General features: G+C 40.1%; 1 protein-coding gene and 1 pseudogene across 1 annotated transcript; both read left to right on the top strand.

The window, feature by feature from the left end:
• Positions 1-359: 359 nt before the first annotated feature.
• On the top strand, positions 360-867 carry LOC116466268 (small ribosomal subunit protein eS10-like; annotated as a pseudogene).
• A 13,592-nt stretch (positions 868-14,459) lies between these two features.
• Positions 14,460-17,323, top strand: LOC116466269 (DNA polymerase iota-like). The gene is given in 5 exon segments (XM_032149084.2): positions 14,460-14,514; positions 14,886-15,133; positions 15,136-15,212; positions 15,214-16,488; positions 16,789-17,323. Coding segments are annotated over 5 exon segments (2,145 nt in total). The 5' UTR covers positions 14,460-14,474; the 3' UTR covers positions 17,294-17,323.
• Positions 17,324-19,054: the final 1,731 nt, after the last annotated feature.

Here is a 19,054-nt window from a genome sequence, read left to right on the forward strand (position 1 = left end):
GAAAGAAAAAAGAAAGAAAGAAAGAAGAAAGAAAGAAAGAAGAAAGAAAGAAAGAAAGAAAGAAAGAAGAAAGAAAGAAAGAAGAAAGAAAGAAAGAAAGAAAGAAAGAAAGAAAGAAAGAAAGAAGAAAGAAAGAAAGAAAAGCAAGCAATTCCAGTGATCTTAAACACAGTGGGAAATACATTGTACAGGTACAGGGACAAATTCTAGGACTCAAAGGAAGAAATGCAACCAGGTTTATGAGGGATTTGAACTACTGAAAACCCAACAAGAGCATGGGTAGTATTTTCTTAACTTAATGTTTACCATACTTAAACGTAATTATAAAAAACCTGGCCCTGGACCCTACAGCCACTGAGATGTTGATGCCTAAGAGGAACCGCATTGTCATTTATGAACTCCTTTTTAAGGAAGGAGTAGTGGTGGCCAAGAAGGATGTCCACATGCCTAAGCACCTGGAGCTGGCAGACAAGAATGTGCCCAAACTTCATGTCATGAAGGCCATGCAGTCTCTCAAGTCCCGAGGCTACAACACAGAACGTTTTGCCTGGAGGCATTTCTACTGGTACCTTACCAATGAGGGTATCCAGTATCTCCGTGATTACCTTCATCTGCCCCTGGAGACTGTGCCTGCCACTCTACGCTGCAGCCCTCCAGAGCCTGGCAGGACTCGGCCTAAAGGTCTGGAGGGTGAGTGACCTGTAAGACTCACAAGAGGAGAAGCCGACAGCTTCCTGTGCCACAGCATTCCTACAGAATGCTGTGCCCCCTGGTGCCGATGAGAAAGCCCAGGCTGGGGCTGGGTCAGCAACCAAATTCCAGTTTAGAGGCAGATTTGGTCATGGACGTGGTCAGCAACCTCAGTAAAATCAGAGAGGATTATTTTGCATTGAATAAATTTACAGCCAAACAAACTTAAAAAAAAATTGGAAGCCACTTACAAAGTTCTATCATCTAGAAAAATGTACCTTATTTTAAAAGGACACCCTTAAAAATAATGACTTAATACCAGTACTTTATTCAGAATAATAACTTACAATTAAGATACTTCTGGGGCTGCTAACATGAATGAAGTAAAGTGCTTAAAAATGTCAATTAGAAGCACAATAGCAAAGCAAATAACAGGTACATGCTCCGGTAGTGTTGTCTAATTTATGGGATTCTACAGATTTTCTTGTGTACTGAAATAGTTGTACTTATGAAAATCTGGGATGGGATGTCTCTAATATTGCTATTATCATTCAGGTTGCCGTTAAATAGTTGCTTTACCAACTGCTAATTAAACAAATTAAAAAATGGTGTAAGAAATATACAAAGCTCCCCTTGGCATGTCTTGTTAATTCTTTTGCTGTCTGCCATTCAGATTTTCCTATTACTCAGCCCCATATCATGTGGAGACTATGTCTACCCAAACACTTCTCAGATTATACCTCATCCATGTTTTGAAGATAACAGACTAAACAGCAATCTGTTAATCTCAATTCCAGATTTCCAGTAGAACTACCCCAGTTGGTCCTTGGATGAGGCATCCAACCTTGATAATATTAATGAAGATAATGAGGACAAATATACCAGCCATGGCTGCCAATGAACCAACTCTGTTAAAGAGAGACAGAAAAATGGATCTGCAAGGCTGTACAGTGGTTGAGCATATATTCTAGACCAGGACTACTGGGTTTGATTTCCCATATCGTCATTTATATGTGTAAAGTTAGGTAAAAGCTTATGTTGTAGGTCTCAATTTTCCCATGTATAAAATGGAAAAGAAAAAAAAAAAGCCTATGTCATAGTTGTTGTGAGGACTGAATGAACTGATTTATGTAAATATTTTAGTATGGTGCCTTGCACCTAAACAGTAAGGGGTGGGAGGTAGACACAAGAGTCTGTCTGTTACAACTGCATTATAGCACATTTTAGTGACTGAATTTTGATTCCTGAAAAACATGACATTAAAATGCCAAAACTATGAACTCCTTTAAAACACAAAATCTTTTGTGGGGTCTGTCATAATAGGGGATCCCAAGGGCTAATGTGGAATTTTACTGAATTATAATGTGATTTAAGAAAAAATTTTGAGTCAGTTCTCATACAGAAATTACAAATTAAATGAGGTTATTAGTTCCAGAAGAAAGACTTAAACTCTGCTCAAAGTGTTAAACACATCTCAGGTAGAACACGAGCTTAGTAACAATGGCAACTCATTTGGTTCTGTAAAGAGAATTTTAAACAGAATTTGTACACACTTTTGCATTTTGTATGAATTTTTAATCTGAATTTGAGAGTGACATTCTTGCTTTAGATGCAGTAGATTTGAGATTTGACCAAAGCCATTTTGTCCTGTTACCATAACAAACATCTTGCTTTATAAAAACGTAAGATCCCATTCACCCTGCGGCTAGATTCAACTCCTTTGTATTATGTTAGGCATTTAGGCAGGGGTTCTAATTCTTTCAAGTCAATTCTTTTCAGGCTGCAATATTTTTTATCTACTGCTCAGGGAGACATAAGCCTCGGGGAAAATTAGGTCCATAAAATCTGTCTCTGAAAGTCTCATTTTTTATGGGCGCTTGGATATAAGGAACATGACTGAAATCTGGTGATCTGTGTTTATTGGCAAATATGTGTGTATGTCTGTGTGAGTGGAAGGATGAATGGATGAATAGATGGATGGGGGGACAGGTGGATGGATGGGGAGATGGATCATATAATGAATAGTTATTATTATTATTATTATTATTTTGGTTATGCAGTATCCAATCATGACAAGGTACCATGACAGTTAAAACTTCTTCTCCTGTTAGAAGTGTGCCATTGTGTGCATTCGTAGGACCTGGGAAACAAGTGGAACCAAATTCATTTTCTCTAGTTCAGGGGCAGGCAATTGACTTCAGCTTAGCTAATGAGACAGTCTCTTGTTAGAATTTGAATAAGTGTTCCAGGGTGTGGTGGCAATTGGAGGAATACAGCAGCGGAAGTGACCTGTGAATTTATAAATGGATCTGGTCTGCTGGGAAAATTGCCCTGGTTCCTGAGGCTTGGCGCTCTAGAGGTTGCTCACTTTTTGCCTGATTTCTGTTTTCTAAGCCTATTTCTTTCTTTTTTTTCTTTTTTTTTTGAGACAGAGTCTCGCTCTGTCGCCCAGGCTGGAGTACAGTGGCGCGATCTCGGCTCACTGCAAGCTCCGCCTCCCGGGTTCACACCATTCTCCTGCCTCAGCCTCCCTAGTAGCTGGGACTACAGGCACCTGCCACCATGCCTGGCTAATTTTTTGTATATTTAGTAGAGACGGGGTTTCACCATGTTAGCCAGGATGGTCTCGATCTCCTGACCTCGTGATCCGCCTGCCTTGGCCTCCCAAAGAGCTGGGATTACAGGCGTGAACCACAGCGCCCGGCCTCTAAGCCTATTTCTGCAGACCTCCGGCCCCCTTCATAAATTCTTTTTTGCTTAAGTCAACAAAATTGTTTCTGTTGCAACCCAGAATTCTGACTGATACAGATATTGAGAAGTAACTAAGTTTCAGGCATATTCTAAGTTCCTTATGGGCATTCATTTATTTACTATTCACAAAAATGCTATGAGAAGGTACTTGCATTATTCCTGTTTTACAGAGCAGCATACACAGAAAGCCCACACGGTCGCCTGAGATCACATAGCTACTAAGAGCAGATTCTGCATTTCAATTCTGGCAGTCTGATGCTAGAGCATACTTAACTCTGCATCTTAACATTTCTGCAATATTGCTTCTGTAAGGATAGTAGAAGGAGAGAAAGAGAGAGAGAGAGGCAGTGCAGCAGAGTCTATATAACATGTTATTCAGTGCCTGTTCCTTTTCCTCCTGGCACACAGACTATATATATTTCCCTGCCTCCTTTGCATCTCAATGTAGACATATGACTGACTTTTGTCTGGTAAAATGTGAGAAGTGGATTTGTGTCATTTCCAGGCCAAAGTAGTTAAGTCATGGGTGTGCCTTCCCTGTGGCTTTATTCTGTCCAGCTAAATAGAGAGGAATCTGAGGATCTAGAGGAAAGAAGAGCCACAAAATGGAAAGTAGAAGGCTGCCTGGCCAGGAGTACTCTTATTGTACTGTGATGGGAGTGAGAAATAACCTTGATTTTGTTATACCACTGCAATGTTAGGGTTACCCGTTAATGCCTCTAACTAAGCCTAAGAGGCTATATCAAGTTGATGGTGAGTAGAGAGAGATGATAGAGCAAAGCAAACTTGGATTCCACTGTAGGGAATTGGAAATTTTTTTTTTTTTTTTTAATAAAAATGGAGTATCCCTATGTTACCCAGGCCAATCTTGAACTCCTGGGCTCAAACAATCCTCCCACCTCAGCTTCCCAAAGTGCCAGGGTTACAGGCATGAGCCACTGCGCCCCACCCCACAGACAGAATTTTTAAAGGGACCCAACTTCGGTTGACAAAATAAATAGCACTGAACATCTTTGCTCTCTTTATAGATAACAAACAGTGAATCTTAATTTAGTCATAATTGAAGGGGTATTGAGAGATCATCTAATCATCCTCCTGAGTCTCTGACCCTAAACAAAAAATTTACAAAGATTGTTTTATACATAGCATCCTCCTTTTTATGGAACTCAAGGGCAAATGTGCATGTTAACTTAATCAAAAATGTCACTGGCAACCTATATCATGATCCTAAGTATTCTTGCCCTTACTTGATGAATTACCCTGGCAGTTGTCTGCTTCAGTTTGCCATGTATTTGATGAAATCTACTTGTACAATTTAGTAAATGCAAAGAAAAAGCTCTTTTATGTAATCCTTCATATTTTAATAATCCTTTGATAGACAGCATCCATATCCCTTGCTAATTATTTTCCCTGTAAGGCAGGGTATTATATTTCCCAGAATATGTTTCACAGGTAGGAAAGCTTTCAAAAATATATAATATTCTGACCTTTAAAGATAAAAGATTTGTTGTGAAACTAGTTCTTTTTATTACTAGGGTGTCATTCAAAATAAAATAATACGTTTAGACATGTTGCAGCAATTTAGTTGCTATTACTCAAGTCTTACCCTCTAATTAGAAGAAGAAATATGAAGCCTCATCAGTGCATAATTTAACAAACTCAATGTCAGGAAATTACCATATTTTATTCTTGTCTAGCACCAAAATTTGTGGGCACGGAGGGAAAATATTCACTTCTAAAAGTGCAAGATATGACTTATAACAAAAGAGAGCTTGAGAGGTGATAGTATGGGTTCAGGCTAATCAAAGATTTTGGACAAGTTCCAAAAGGCAGATTTTAAAAATATGACTTGATTTCCAAGTTCCTTCTGCTTTAGGATGAAGTGGAAAAAGAAATGAAGTCATATGGGGAGAAAGAAAACTGTGAAAACCAGGACTTTTTAAAACTCTGATGGAAATTATTATGGAGCAATGGGGATTCCAGGAAGAGGGAATAAGTCAAGGGAATATGACTTTCACCTGCAGGTTGAGAAACACATATCCATGTAGGTGGCAGAGAGCTCCCTAAATTGGAATCCAAGTTTACTTTGCTCTATCATCTCTCTCTACCCACCAACTTATATAGCCTCTCAGGTTGAGTTACAGGCATTAATGGGTAACCCTAACATTGCAGTGGTGTAACAAAATCAAGGTTATTTCTCATCCCATCACAGCCCAGTAAGAGTACTCCTGGCCAGACAGCCTTCTACTTTCCATTTTGTGGTTCCTTCTTCCTCTAAATGCTCAATGTCCTCTCCATTCAGCTGGGCAGAATGGAGCCACAGGGAAGGCACACTCACGACTTAACTACTTTGGTCTGAAAATGACACAAATCCACTTCTAACATTTCACCAGAAAGAAGTCAGTCATATGTCTACATCCAGATGCAAAGGAGGCGGGGAAATATATATAGTCTGTGTGCCAGGAGGAAAAGTAACAGGCACTGATGAACATAAACACTAATGAATAGTCGATTACAATATCAAAAAATGTGAGATTTGAAACACGTCTTAGGCAGTCATCTTATCTCATGCCTTCATTTTATAGATGAGGATGTAACAGTTGTCAGAATCAAAATGGAGTCATTAATGTTAAAAAATACTCTTGACATATACAGCCAGGGAAAGCCATGAAAAGAGGGTTCTCATGCTTGTATGCCTGATAATAAAAAGGCTCTACAAAACCCACAACTTTGCACGAAGGCCATTGCAACGTAATACAAAAGAATACTTCTGTGAGGACATTTGCTCACCAACTCCCTGTCCAACCTCAGATTGGCATCACCCTCAGTGATGTTTGTAGTGAAGTACAATTATTTCAAAACAATTATGTAATCCTCTTCATTTTTTTTCCCCTTTAAAATCCTCTGTCTTCCTCTGAATATGCAAATCCTTTACTATGGAACAAGTATTCCCATTGCAATGCTCTATTCCAAGTAAACATCTTTTTCTTTTAGAGAGCTTCTCTCTATTCGTTACTTTGGCTGATAAGAGTATTGAAATTCAGAGAAAATAATTTACTCAAAGTCATCTATCAAGTTATTGCTTGACATAACTGAGAATTCCGGCAGTGAAATCCAACACAGTTCAGTAACAGCTAGACCCAGGTGCTCAAACATGTCATCAGTAATCTATATGTATCCATCACCTGGCTCTAGTTTTCTCTGTGTTGCTTTCTTCTCAGGCAGCTCTTCTTATGCAGTGCTAAGGTAATTCCAGTCTTATGTCTTTCCATATTGGTGGCTCCAGCCAAAAATGAGCTTCTTTATTTTACCGGTTGCAGTAAAAGTCATTAGCCCAGTGTAGGTCATGGTCTAGTTCTGAACCAACCACTGGGGTCAGGGCATTCCGTGTCCAGATTTTCTTGGTCTAGGTCAGGCTGCCCCATCAATAAGGCAAAGTCAGTCCAGCTTCACTTAAGCCATATGGGACTATAATCGGGAAAGGGTAGTAAACAGAGGAAACTCCAGCCAGCGCAGCCAGAAAGAGAGAAAACAATGAATAATGGACAAAAACAATAAACTTCTACTACATACAGCAATGTATCATAAATCCTTTGTCAGGTTAGTAAATAACTTCATTATTTCCTCATGGCATATCATAAAAAGTGATTTTATTTTTTAAAAAGATTTAGATCTATCATATATAATAAAATAATTTCAAAGTGATCAGTAGTAATCACGTTATAAGTAAAAAAGAAATACCATTTTTTCTGCTTTAGAAAAGGGCAGAAACACTAGTTAGTTGACTTTGAATTAATTCTGTAGCAAACTACGTTGTAAAAGGATATCAGATCTTATTTTGTTTGGGGATTGTATGCTTATTAAAAGAGAGATTGGAATTTAACAGGTGTTCCAGCATCCAAATAGATTTTCTAAGAAGGCTTCATGACTCGGTTGTTTGGAATGCTTTAATTTTTTCACTTTAAATAAAGCTAACAGTTTTGTTTTTAATGGTTTTGTGGTTTTTTCCAAATGACAAGTTAATAAAAAAAATTCAGGGCTTCTATTTGCAACATATTTCTGCAAATAACTCATTATATGGATAGTTCTTATTATCTCTAATAAATCAAAAGCCAAGTTAACTAAATCACCACAGAATTTCCTTTATTGAGCAGTGGGAGTGGATGCAATAGAGACACCCCAATGCGTTCTTTAAAAATTATGATCAGATAGATCAATGCATGAATCTAGAAGATATGAATTTGATCAAGTAGATCAATGGATGAATCTAGAAGATACCAATCTTTTAGGCTCTAAGAAGCTTGTCCTTTTCATGGCCATTAATTTCCTGCTTTTCTCATGCTTCCTATCTTTATTCTGTTTTGTTAGAGTATAACGTATGCAATATGTGAATAAAAATTAAGTTAAGCCAATCAAAACTGTGTAACTGTTGGTCAACACCATTTAGCTCAGTGAAAAACAACTACATACCTTAAAATTACCAATGATAAGAGCTGCAAGTGTTCAAACTGTTTTTTTTTTTAACAGAAAAAGCTTTACCTAATTATTTTGTCTTTCAAAAAAATCAAAATGAGGCCGGGCATGATGGCTCATGCCTGTAATCCCAGCACTTTGGGAGGTCAAGGCGGGTGGATCATGAGGTCAGGATTTCGAGACCAGCCTGGCCAACATAGTGAAACCCCTGTCTCTACTAAAAATACAAAAAAGTAACCGGGCATGGTGGTTCATACCTGTAATCCCAGCTACTTGGGAAACTGAGGCAGGAGAATCACTCGAACCCAGGAGGCGGAGCCTGCAGTGAGCCGAGATCGCGCCATTGCACTCCAGCCTGGGCAACAAGAGTAGGACTCCATCTCAAAAAAATAAAATAAATAAAATAAAATATGAAAGCAAAACCTCAACATCTATAACAACATAAACCCTCAGAATATCTCTAGGCACCCCCAGGTAGTTATAAAATGCCGGTTGGCAAACACTAGTCTACTCCTTGCTATTTTCTGTGCCACAATGATGATTTTCCACGATTTCTAAAGATGTCTGCTCCCCCACATCAGGTGATAACCAGTTGAGTAGTTCCATTAGTACTATTGGGGTCATCATTTCTATACTTTGTTACTATGAGGAAAAATCTTAAGTGTTTGCTTTTCGTGGATTCCTATGTCATGGGTGCTCATATGGCAGAACTGGGAAATGCTAGTCCTTTCTTTTGGGATTGGTCCAGCTGTTTACCTGATTAAGACTTAGTCTCACCTGGGGGTGGTGGCTCATGCCTGTAATCCCAGCACTTTGGGAGGCTGAGGCGGGCAGATCACTTGAGGTCAGGAGTTCGTGTCCAGCCTGGTCAACATCATGAAACCCCATCTCTACTAAGAAATACAAAAATTAGCTGGGCTTGGTGGCACCCTCCTGTAATCCCAGCAACTTGGGAGGCTGAGGCAGGAGAATTACTTGAACCTGGAAGGTGAAGGTTGCAGTGAGCCAATTTGGCACCACTGCACCACTCCAGCCTGGGCAACAGAGCGAGACTCCATCTCCACAAAAAAAAACAAAAAACAAAAAACAAACAAACAAAAAAAGACAGTCTCTACCTTTAGGAGAGGTGTCATTTTTACGTTTGAAGTGAACTCCATAGCTTATGACTGGGACTGTCTAGACTCAGAGCCCATGACAATTGGCATAATCATTCTAAGCTTCAATTTCCTCCTCTGAAAATGGGAGAAGAGTTCTAAACATCCCCTAGAATTGCGGCAAAGATGATATAATCACTTATGTGTGCAAAATAGAACCACTCCCTCTCAGATCCTCTCTTCACCCTTTTCAACCTGCAAGACTGACTTATACAGACTGTCTCAATGGGCTCCCTCACCCTCTGAATTCTGCTTGTCCAGTGGAAGCACCAGCAGACCTGAAGGTGAGAGGAGCATGAGGTCAGAGTGTTTATTTCTCTAACTCCTTCCCTTCTGGCCACCTCTAAGGAAGGCCATAGCTCCTCTTAGTTCACTCTCTACTTCTTTCCAGGTTCTGATGACCATTTCCTTCCTCTTGTTACTCTGGGCTTACTTTACCTTTGTTAATGATATCTTTCTTAATTTCTCCTCAAATTTGAACGTGCCCTCTCTTTCCTGTATACATACCACATGTTTCCTAGTACACACAGCACGAAGGCTGCTTAGACTGTTGTATGACAAGCACTTGGATAGCTGTTGGGTGGATTAAATAAAACTATGTGTGTAGAATGATTGGTGTCAAATGGAGTCACTTCATGATAATAATTACATCATTAATAATAAATAAAATACTATGAATAGATTCTCAGTTATTATTTATAAGTCCTCACTATAGCCTAGGCACTACACTAGTACTCTGCATTCATAATGTTATCCTTCTCCCTACTGCTACCTACACTCAAATCTACAAGTAGTTACTATTTTTCCTAGTTTACTGACAAGAAAACAGAGACAGAGTTTAAGTCACTGGCCCCAGGACCCAAAGCAAGTTTGTTTTTACTCCAGAGCTCATTCTTCTTATCACTTTACTGACCTCCTGAGAGTTTCTGCTTCTGCTTCTTGATACAGATTTTTCTTTTCAAACAGTAAGTGATTTTAGTAAAAGATTAAAACAAGAGGACAAAATTATCATGAAAACGTGATTATTTGACAAACACTTGCTCCAAGGGTTTAGAGAATTTTCAGAGATCTTGTGATTTTACATCGTGAATTTTCTCGACCATATTATAGGGTTTCACCAATATAACTTCTCTTATTGGACTTGAATTAAGTATTGATGTATATGTCATGATACCTCCATAGGAGGTGCTCCTACATTTATTTGCACAAAGTTGTGTGTGCACAGATGTTCATTGCAGCATTATGTGCTGTTGCAAAAAGAGAAGAAAATTAAATTCCTTTAATAGGTGAAACATTAACTACATTTTGGTATATAGTAGGCATGTTGGTATATTAATCCTATGAAATATTAAAAAATAAAGTACATCCATATGTACTACATGGAAAGTCCTGAAGATATCAGAGAAGGGGAAAGTTAAGTTGTATGATAATTGGAATAATGTAATTCTACTTGTTTTTTAAAAAACTATGTATGTGTGTTAGCAGCAGTGAATCCATATAGGTCTGCAGCAACCTCAATTCTTCACTCCTCAGAAGAAAGAATTCGACTGAGGGGCATAAGGCAGAGTGAGAGACTGAGGCAAGTTTTGGAATAGGAGTGAAAATTTATTAAAAAGTTTTAGAGCGGGAATGAAATGAAGCAAAGTACACTTGCAAGAGGGCCAAGCAGGTGACTTGAGAGATCAAGTGTGCTGTTTGACCTTTGACTTGAGGCTTCATGTTGACATGCTTCTGGGTGGTTGCAACCCATCTCCCCTGATTCTTCCCTTGGGGTAGGCTGTATACATGCGCAGTGGCCTACCAGCACTTGGGAGGGGCCACATGTGCAGTGTGTTTACTGAAGTTGTATGCATACTCATTTGAGGTGTTTTTCCCTTACCACTCCAGCGTTCCTAGAGGAAGGCCACACACCACACACATACACAATTTTGCCTCTTAGTGCTTATGCTCAAGCCCACTCGCCCGACTCCTGAGGTCTTACTGGGAAACTGCTGATCACCAGCTTCAGGCGTTTCTATCTGCTGGGAGACAGCCTTTCCCTGGTGCTAACTGCAACTAATTATTATTTTAAAGAGATAGTTTAACAGCCCTCTGACCATCACCTGATGGTTGCCTGACATTCCTAGTTGGGGGGGAAGGGGGCACTCTCCTGCCCTGCTCATGTTTTACTAGCTACCTACTGTAACATGTGTTTATATAAGTATATAAATAAAGGGATAAACATCTGAAAGAACACGCCAAATTATTTGTAGTTGATACTGCCTGGGAGAGAAGTTAGATTAAGGAATATAAACAGAGACATTCAAGTTGTATTCTACATACTTAACACATTGCTTGAATTTTTAAAATAGTAAGAATTCATGTGTTACTTGGATAATAAAGAAATAAATAAAATTTTTAAACAATTACAAGATTAAGGGGCATATAACCTTGTCCCATGAGATACTTTTGACAAAACTTGGATGTTTAGCGTGGAGAGGCACAAATGGATAGGTGGCATTCGTTTCTAGATACATCTATTACAGAGCTATGATGTGGAAGACCGTTTGGGATAGTTCTGTGTAACCTTAGGGGGCAGTAGGAGGAGTAGCCAGGGAGCCAAAGGCCACATAGTGTCTTATAGGATGTGTTAAGAAGCTTAGATGTTATTCTAAGTCCTCTAGAAGTCACTGCAGGATTTTAAGCATGGGTGTGATAACCTCTATAGTTATTTTTAATTTTTTTAGATTATTTATGTAGTATCTTGAGTCAGCTTAGGTTGCTGTAACACAATACTACAGACTAAGTGACTAAACAGAAATTAATTTTTGCACAATTCTAGAGGCTGGAAGTCTGAGATCAAGGTGCCACCATGGTTGGTTCTGGTGAAGACTCATTTTCTGGCTTGCAGATCGCTGCTTTCTTGCTGTTTCTTACTCTCTTTCTTACTGGGGTGTGGGGGGAGGGGAGAGACAGAGAGAGAAACCACCGAATTCTGATCTCTTACAAGAGCACTAATCTCATCATGAGGGTCCCACGTTCAAATACCATCACATTGAGGATCAGGGCTGTAGCATGTGAATGCGGAGAGGAGCGAAAACATTCAGTCCACAGCAAGTAGCTTGCTGGATAATTATCTGTTCAGGATGAATGGGGGTTGGAGAGTGGTGGCAGGGAGCTGAGTTAGAACAGTGGCCTAGAGATGAATAGTAGCTTTGACTGGAGAGATAGCAGCAAAAATGGTGAGACATAATCAGATTTGGATATATATGGTGGGACAACCAAAAGGACTTGCTGAAGGATTGAATATCACTGCAAGACAAACAGAAGAATTAAGAAAATCTCCTAGGTTTGGGACTTAAATAATTGAGTAGATGGTGAATCATTGACCAAAAGGGGGATGGGAACAATAAAATAGAAGCATAGATCTGATAATGGATTAGTATTCAAAATACATAAAGAATTCCTATAAGAGGAAATAAAGATACGCCTTTCTAGTTTTTTCCAAAATATTTTAAAAATTGTTTTTCATTTTAAAGTCATTAAGAACATTTGTTGACATTTCTCTTTATGGCTTGTGACTTTAGGATTTCGTTTGTATATAGCCCTGTATTCATTCCCTAGAGATGCCATAGCAAGGGATCATAAACTGGGTGCCTTGAAACAATACGACTTTATTCTCTCAAAGTTCCGGAGTCTAGAAGTCTGAAATCACTGTGTCAGAAGAGCCTTATTTGCTCTGAGGGATCTGATAAAGAATATTTCCTTGCTTTCTTCTTTCTGGTGGTTGCTGGCAAGCCTTGACGTTCCTTGGTTTGTATCAGCATAATTCCATCTCTGCCTTCTCCCTTGCATGTCTCCCTCTCTCTCTCTCTCTCTCTCTGTGCCTCTGTGTCTCTTCTTATAAGGACACCAGTAACTAGTCTAGTGCCCATCCTAATCTAGTATGAACTCATTTTAGCTTGATTACATCCGTAAAGACCCTATTTCTAAAATAAAGTTACAGTCACGGGTGTCAGGGATTTGGATTTGAAGGTATCTTTCTAGGGGACACAATTCAACCCACAACAATTCCCAAGTGTTCCTAGTTTTGCTATTCTGTTATGTTTTTTGTCTATAACTTAGACAAACCACACTGTCATAATGACTATAGATTAATACTACGTCTTGATATCTAGACAGCATCTCTCTGCCAACTCTGGTTTCTTCGAAAGTGTCATGGCTTATCTTTGTCCACTTTTATATAAATTTTAGAATCAGCTTTTAAAATACTTTAAAAAAACCCTACAAGAGCTTAGATTGGAATTGTACTTATCAGTCATTTTAGAGACAATTGATGATTTTATGATGTAGAATCTTCCTATCCATTAACATGGTAGTGTTAGGGTAAGTAGCTAGGCAGACATAAACGGGGCAGGAGAGGCTCCCCTCTAGTCCATGATTGTCAGACGGCCATCAGGTGATGCTAAGGTGGTTGCTAAACTGTCTCTCTAAAATAATAACTGGTCACAGCCGGCACCAGGAAAAGGCAGTTGCCCAACAGATAGAAAACACCTGAAACTGGTGATGAGCAGCTTCCCGATAAAATCTCAGGAGTTGGGCTAGTGGGCCCAAGCATGTGCACTAAGAGGCAAAATGGAAGAATGTAACTGATATGTGACTTTCCTCTAGGAACACTGGACCAGTAAGGGAAAAAAAAACGCCTCCAGTGAGCATGCGCACAACTTCAGTACACACACTGCACGTGTAGCGCTTCCTGAGTGCTGGCAGGCCACCGCACGTGCAGACAGCCCACCCTAAGGGAGGAAGAGATGCAAATCCCAGAACTATGCCAACCTATAAAACCCAAGTCAAAGGCCGAACACCGTACTTGGATCTCTCAAGTTGCCGGCTTGGCCCTCTTCCAAGTGTACTTTACTTCCTTTTGTTCCTGAGGTAAAGCTTTTTTTTTTTTTTTTTTTTTTTGAGATGGAGTCTCGCTCTGTCGCCCAGGCTGGAGTGAGTGGCGCAATCTCGGCTCACTGCAAGCTCCGCCTCCCGGGTTCACGCCATTCTCCTGCCTCAGCCTCTTGGAGTAGCTGGGACTACAGAATTTTTTGTTTTTAGTAGAGACGGGGTGTTTCACCTCTCGACTTCGGAATCCGATCCCCCCGGCCTCCAAATCTGGATTACAAAAAGCTTTTTATTCAACTTTCACTCCTGCTCAAAAACTTGCCTCAGTATCTCACTTTGCCTTATGCTCCTCGGGTGAATGCTTTCCTTCGTGGAGGCAAGAAATGAGTTGCTGCAGACCCATACAGCTTCCCTGCTGCTAACAGCGGCACTTCTTAGTTTTATTCCCCAGTACCATAAAAATGTAATAGGTGGGGGGTGGAGCCGGAGGAGGAAGGCCGCGGCGACGACGAGGAAGACGCCGAGGCCTGGGCCATGGACCTGGCGGACGTGGGGGCGGCAGCCAGCTCGCAAGGTGCGCCGCAGCCAGAGGAGCCAGTGGCCTCCTTGGGTGTAAATGAGAAGGGTGGGGCAGGCGGACGCTCGGGGCGGCGGCCACTGGGGCGGGACGGTCCCCGCCCCACTCGGCTCATCTAAGAGAGGGCTGCCTCCCTCAGCCTTGTGTTACGCGGCGGGGACCTCTAGAGGAATGGCTTCACCCAGTAGGAGTAGGGTGGGCCGCGTCCACACTACAAATACGTGTCGAGGGTGCATCTGCACCGTCCTTTCCTCTGTGAGGGGCGAGGTGGGGCGGGAATCCCTCAGCCAGCCCGAGGAAAACTGCAGAGGCTTCCGGGCCTTTTAACTTTGGAGAAGTTGAGGACCTTGTCGCTCATTTGGCAGAAGGAGTTCATGATCAAGTGTTGCCCACACGAAATTCTTCCTCCAGAGTCATAGTAGATGTGGATCTGGATTGCTTTTATGCACAAGTAGAAATGATCTCAAATCCAGAGCTAAAAGACAAAACTTTAGGGGTTCAACAGAAATATTTGGTGGTTACCTGCAACTACGAAGCTGGGAAACTTGGAGTTAAGAAACTTATGAATGTCAGAGATGCAAAAGAAAAGCGTCCACAGCTGGTATTAGTTAATGGAGAGAAGACCTGACCCACTACAGAGAAATGTCTTATAAGGTTACAGAATTATTGGAAGAATTTAGTCCCGTTGTTGAGAGACAGATTTGATGAAAATTTTGTGGATCTAACAGAAACGGTTGAGAAGAGACTACAGCAGCTGCAAAGTGATGAACTTTCTGTGGTGACTGTGTCGGGTCATGTATACACTAATCAGTCTATAAACCTGCTTGACATCTTGCACATCAGACTACTTGTTGGATCTCAGATTGCAGCAGAGATGCGGGAAGCCATGTATAATCAGTTGGGGCTCACTGGCTGTGCTGGAGTGGCTTCTAATAAACTGTTGGCAAAATTAGTTTCTGGTGTCTTTAAACCAAATCAACAAACAGTCTTATTACCTGAAAGTTGTCAACATCTTATTCATAGTTTGAATTACATAAAGGAAATACCTGGTATGGGCTATGAAACTGCCAAATGTCTTGAAGCACTGGGTATCAATAGTGTGCGTAATCTCCAAACCTTTTCACCCAAAATTTTAGAAAAAGAATTAGGAATTTCAGTTGCTCAGCGTATCCAGAAGCTCAGTTTTGGAGAGGATAACTCCCCTGTGATACCCTCAGGACCACCTCAGTCCTTTAGTGAAGAAGATTCATTTAAAAAATGTTCATCTGAAGTTGAAGCTAAAAATAAGATTGAAGAACTACTTGCTAGTCTTTTAAACAGAGTATGCCAGGATGGAAGGAAGCCTCATACAGTGAGATTAATAATCCGTCAGCATTCCTCTGAGAAGCACTATGGTCGTGAGAGTCGTCATTGCCCTATTCCTTCACGTGTAATTCAGAAGTTAGGGACAGGAAATTATGATGTGATGACCCCAATGGTTGATATGCTTATGCAACTTTTTCGAAATATGGTGAATGTGAAGATGCCATTTCACCTTACCCTTCTAAGTGTGTGCTTCTGCAATCTTAAAGCACTAAATACTGCTAAGAAAGGGCTTATTGATTATTATTTAATGCCATCATTATCAACAACTTCACGCTCTGGCAAGCACAGTTTTAAAATGAAAGACACTCATATGGAAGATTTTCCCAAAGACAAAGAAACAAACCGGGATGTCCTACCAAGTGGAAGAACTGAAAGTACAAGAACTAGGGAGTCTCCACTAGATACCACCAATTTTTCTAAAGAAAAAGACATCAATGAATTCCCACTCTGTTCACTTCCTGAAGGTGTTGACCAAGAAGTCTTTAAGCAGCTTCCAGTAGATATTCAAGAAGAAATCCTTTCTGGAAAATCTAGGGAAAAATTTCAAAGGAAAGGAAGTGTGAGTTGTCCATTACACGCCTCTAGAGGAGTATTATCTTTCTTTTCTAAAAAACAAATGCGGCCGGGCGCGGTGGCTCAAGCCTGTAATCCCAGCACTTTGGGAGGCCGAGGTGGGCGGATCACGAGGTCAGGAGATCGAGACCATCCTGGCTAACACGGTGAAACCCCGTCTCTACTAAAAATACAAAAAATTAGCCGGGCGTGTTGGTGGGTGCCTGTAGTCCCAGCTACTCGGGAGGCTGAGGCAGGAGAATGGCGTGAACCCGGGAGGCGGAGCTTGCAGTGAGCCGACATCGCGCCATTGCACTCCAGCCTGGGTGACAGAGCGAGACTCCGTCTCAAAAAAAAAAAACAAATGCAAGATATTCCCATAAATCCTAGAGATCATTTATCCAGTAGCAAACGGGTATCCTCTGTATCTCCTTGTGAACCGGGAACATCAGGCTTAAATAGCAGTAGTTCTTCTTACATGTCTAGCCAAAAGGATTATTCATATTATTTAGATAATAGATTAAAAGATGAACAAATGAGTCAAGGACCTAAAGAACCTCAAGGATTCCACTTTACAAATTCAAACCCTGCTGTGTCTGCTTTTCATTCATTTCCAGACTTGCAGATTGAGCAACTTTTCTCCAAAAACCACACTGCAGATAGCCATAAGCAAACAGTAGCAACAGACTCTCATGAAGGACTTACAGAAAATACAGAGCCGGATTCTGTTGATGAGAAAATTACTTTCCCTTCTGACATTGATCCTCAAGTTTTCTATGAACTACCAGAAGTAGTACAAAAGGAACTGCTGGCAGAGTGGAAGAGAACAGGATCAGATTTCCACATTGGACATAAATAAGCATATTCAGCAAAAAGGTCTGAAAAGCAAGGGAATACCATTATTTTCAGATTAGCGGTTTATTAAGCTCTTCTATATTAAACACTAATAGATATTCAATAATGGAGTAGACTGTTCCAGATAAAGCAAGAATAGTTGCAAGAAGTAAATTCTGGCACAAAGCGTAAAAATATAACAGAAGAAATAATGTAAAATACTATCTTTTATGTCTAAAGCCATTTTACTTTTCAATAAAAAGAATATCATGGTCAACAATAAAAAAAAGCTATAGGTGGAGACTTTTAAAATAAATTTGCTAAATGTTTGATGCTGGCGTATAGATTTATTTTTAATGTTTTGATTTGATTTGATATCTAACAACCTTTCTTAAACTCTCATTATTTCTAATTATTTGAAGATTATTTTGAGCTCTTTTGTAGTTTTGAATGACAATTTCATTCTTTCCTTTCTAATCCTTATACTTTTGCTTTCTTTTTCTTATCTTGCTGTAATCACTGACACCTCCAGGGTAATAGAAACAATCAGTGAATTACCTAGCGTTTCTCTTGATTTTAAGAGGAATGCTTCACCATTTAGTGTGGACTTTCTCTAGGATTTTGGTAGGTATCATTTACCAAGTTAAGGTGTTCCTTCTATTCCAACTCTCCATTCATTTTCTATTGTTGTCCTTTGAAGAAACTTTTCCTTTTTCTTTGTTTACCAGTGTTGTCAGAGATTTTAAAAATACTTTTACTTCATTTTAAAGTGTTTAGGATGAAAGAACTAGGTAGATTTGTACCCTCAGACACATAAATACTCTTAGCGTTTAGCTTTTGAACTAAGCAAAAATAAGCACATTATTTATGTGTCAAGAACTCTCCCCACCCCATGAAAAAAAGGCAGCAGAGTTTAACTGAAAAATGTTATGGACTTACTTTGAATACGAAATTGAATATTGGGGCCCAGTATTCTCTTCTTGAGACACTGACACAGACTCTTCCAAAGACCTCTTTGTGAGTCATCTATTTTCACCTTGGTTGCATCACCCTTTGGGGATTTGTTTGAATTATTCAGAAAGCTAGTTTTTCCCAGCGACGTGATTGCACAGAATATCCTGGACCCTCAGTTGCCAGGAGATCTTTTTTCCCTCCTCTCTCCTGGCACATAAAAACAAACTAAAGCCCTAAATGGATTCATGAGGAAGAGGCAGTTCTGAAAGAGAGGGCTCCACTCGTTCTGAGAGGAAGCACAGTTTCCAAAATGTCAGACTTTCCTTCTGGGCGAGAGGCAATCCCACAAGGCACTGCTAAGTGTACCGGGATCAATCTATTGTGAGCAGGAAAGAGATGTTTCCTAAGACCTCCGAAGCAAGTAGCTAGAGGGAACACAATGACACTTGATATTAGCTGAGGTGTGATTCTGAAAAAGACTGACTCAGCCCTTTTCCAAAGAAAAGAGGCTGTGAGCGCACAAAAATAATGTCTGAAAGGGGGGATTTAACACTTGTGCTCCCAAGGGAAGGCTACTGTATTTAGGAGTGAGTAACAGGCACTGCTTGTTCCCTGCTTTTTCAGTGTCTGCTGACACCACTAATTGCAAGTCATGTTGTGTGTCTTACTATATAATGCTAAGCCACCGAAGTCCACAGAAAGCAGAGAGGTTGCTTAAGTCCATCCAGCATTTTGGAATAGAGGATTTCATTTCTTCTTCAGATATTTTTTGGGGTAAACACAGCTCATTTTTATTATTATTATGTTTTTGCAATCAAAAAAGCTTTTTCCC

This window comes from Hylobates moloch, unplaced genomic scaffold (assembly GCF_009828535.3).
Source record: "Hylobates moloch isolate HMO894 unplaced genomic scaffold, HMol_V3 SCAFFOLD_4, whole genome shotgun sequence".
Taxonomy (NCBI): Eukaryota; Metazoa; Chordata; class Mammalia; order Primates; family Hylobatidae; genus Hylobates; species Hylobates moloch.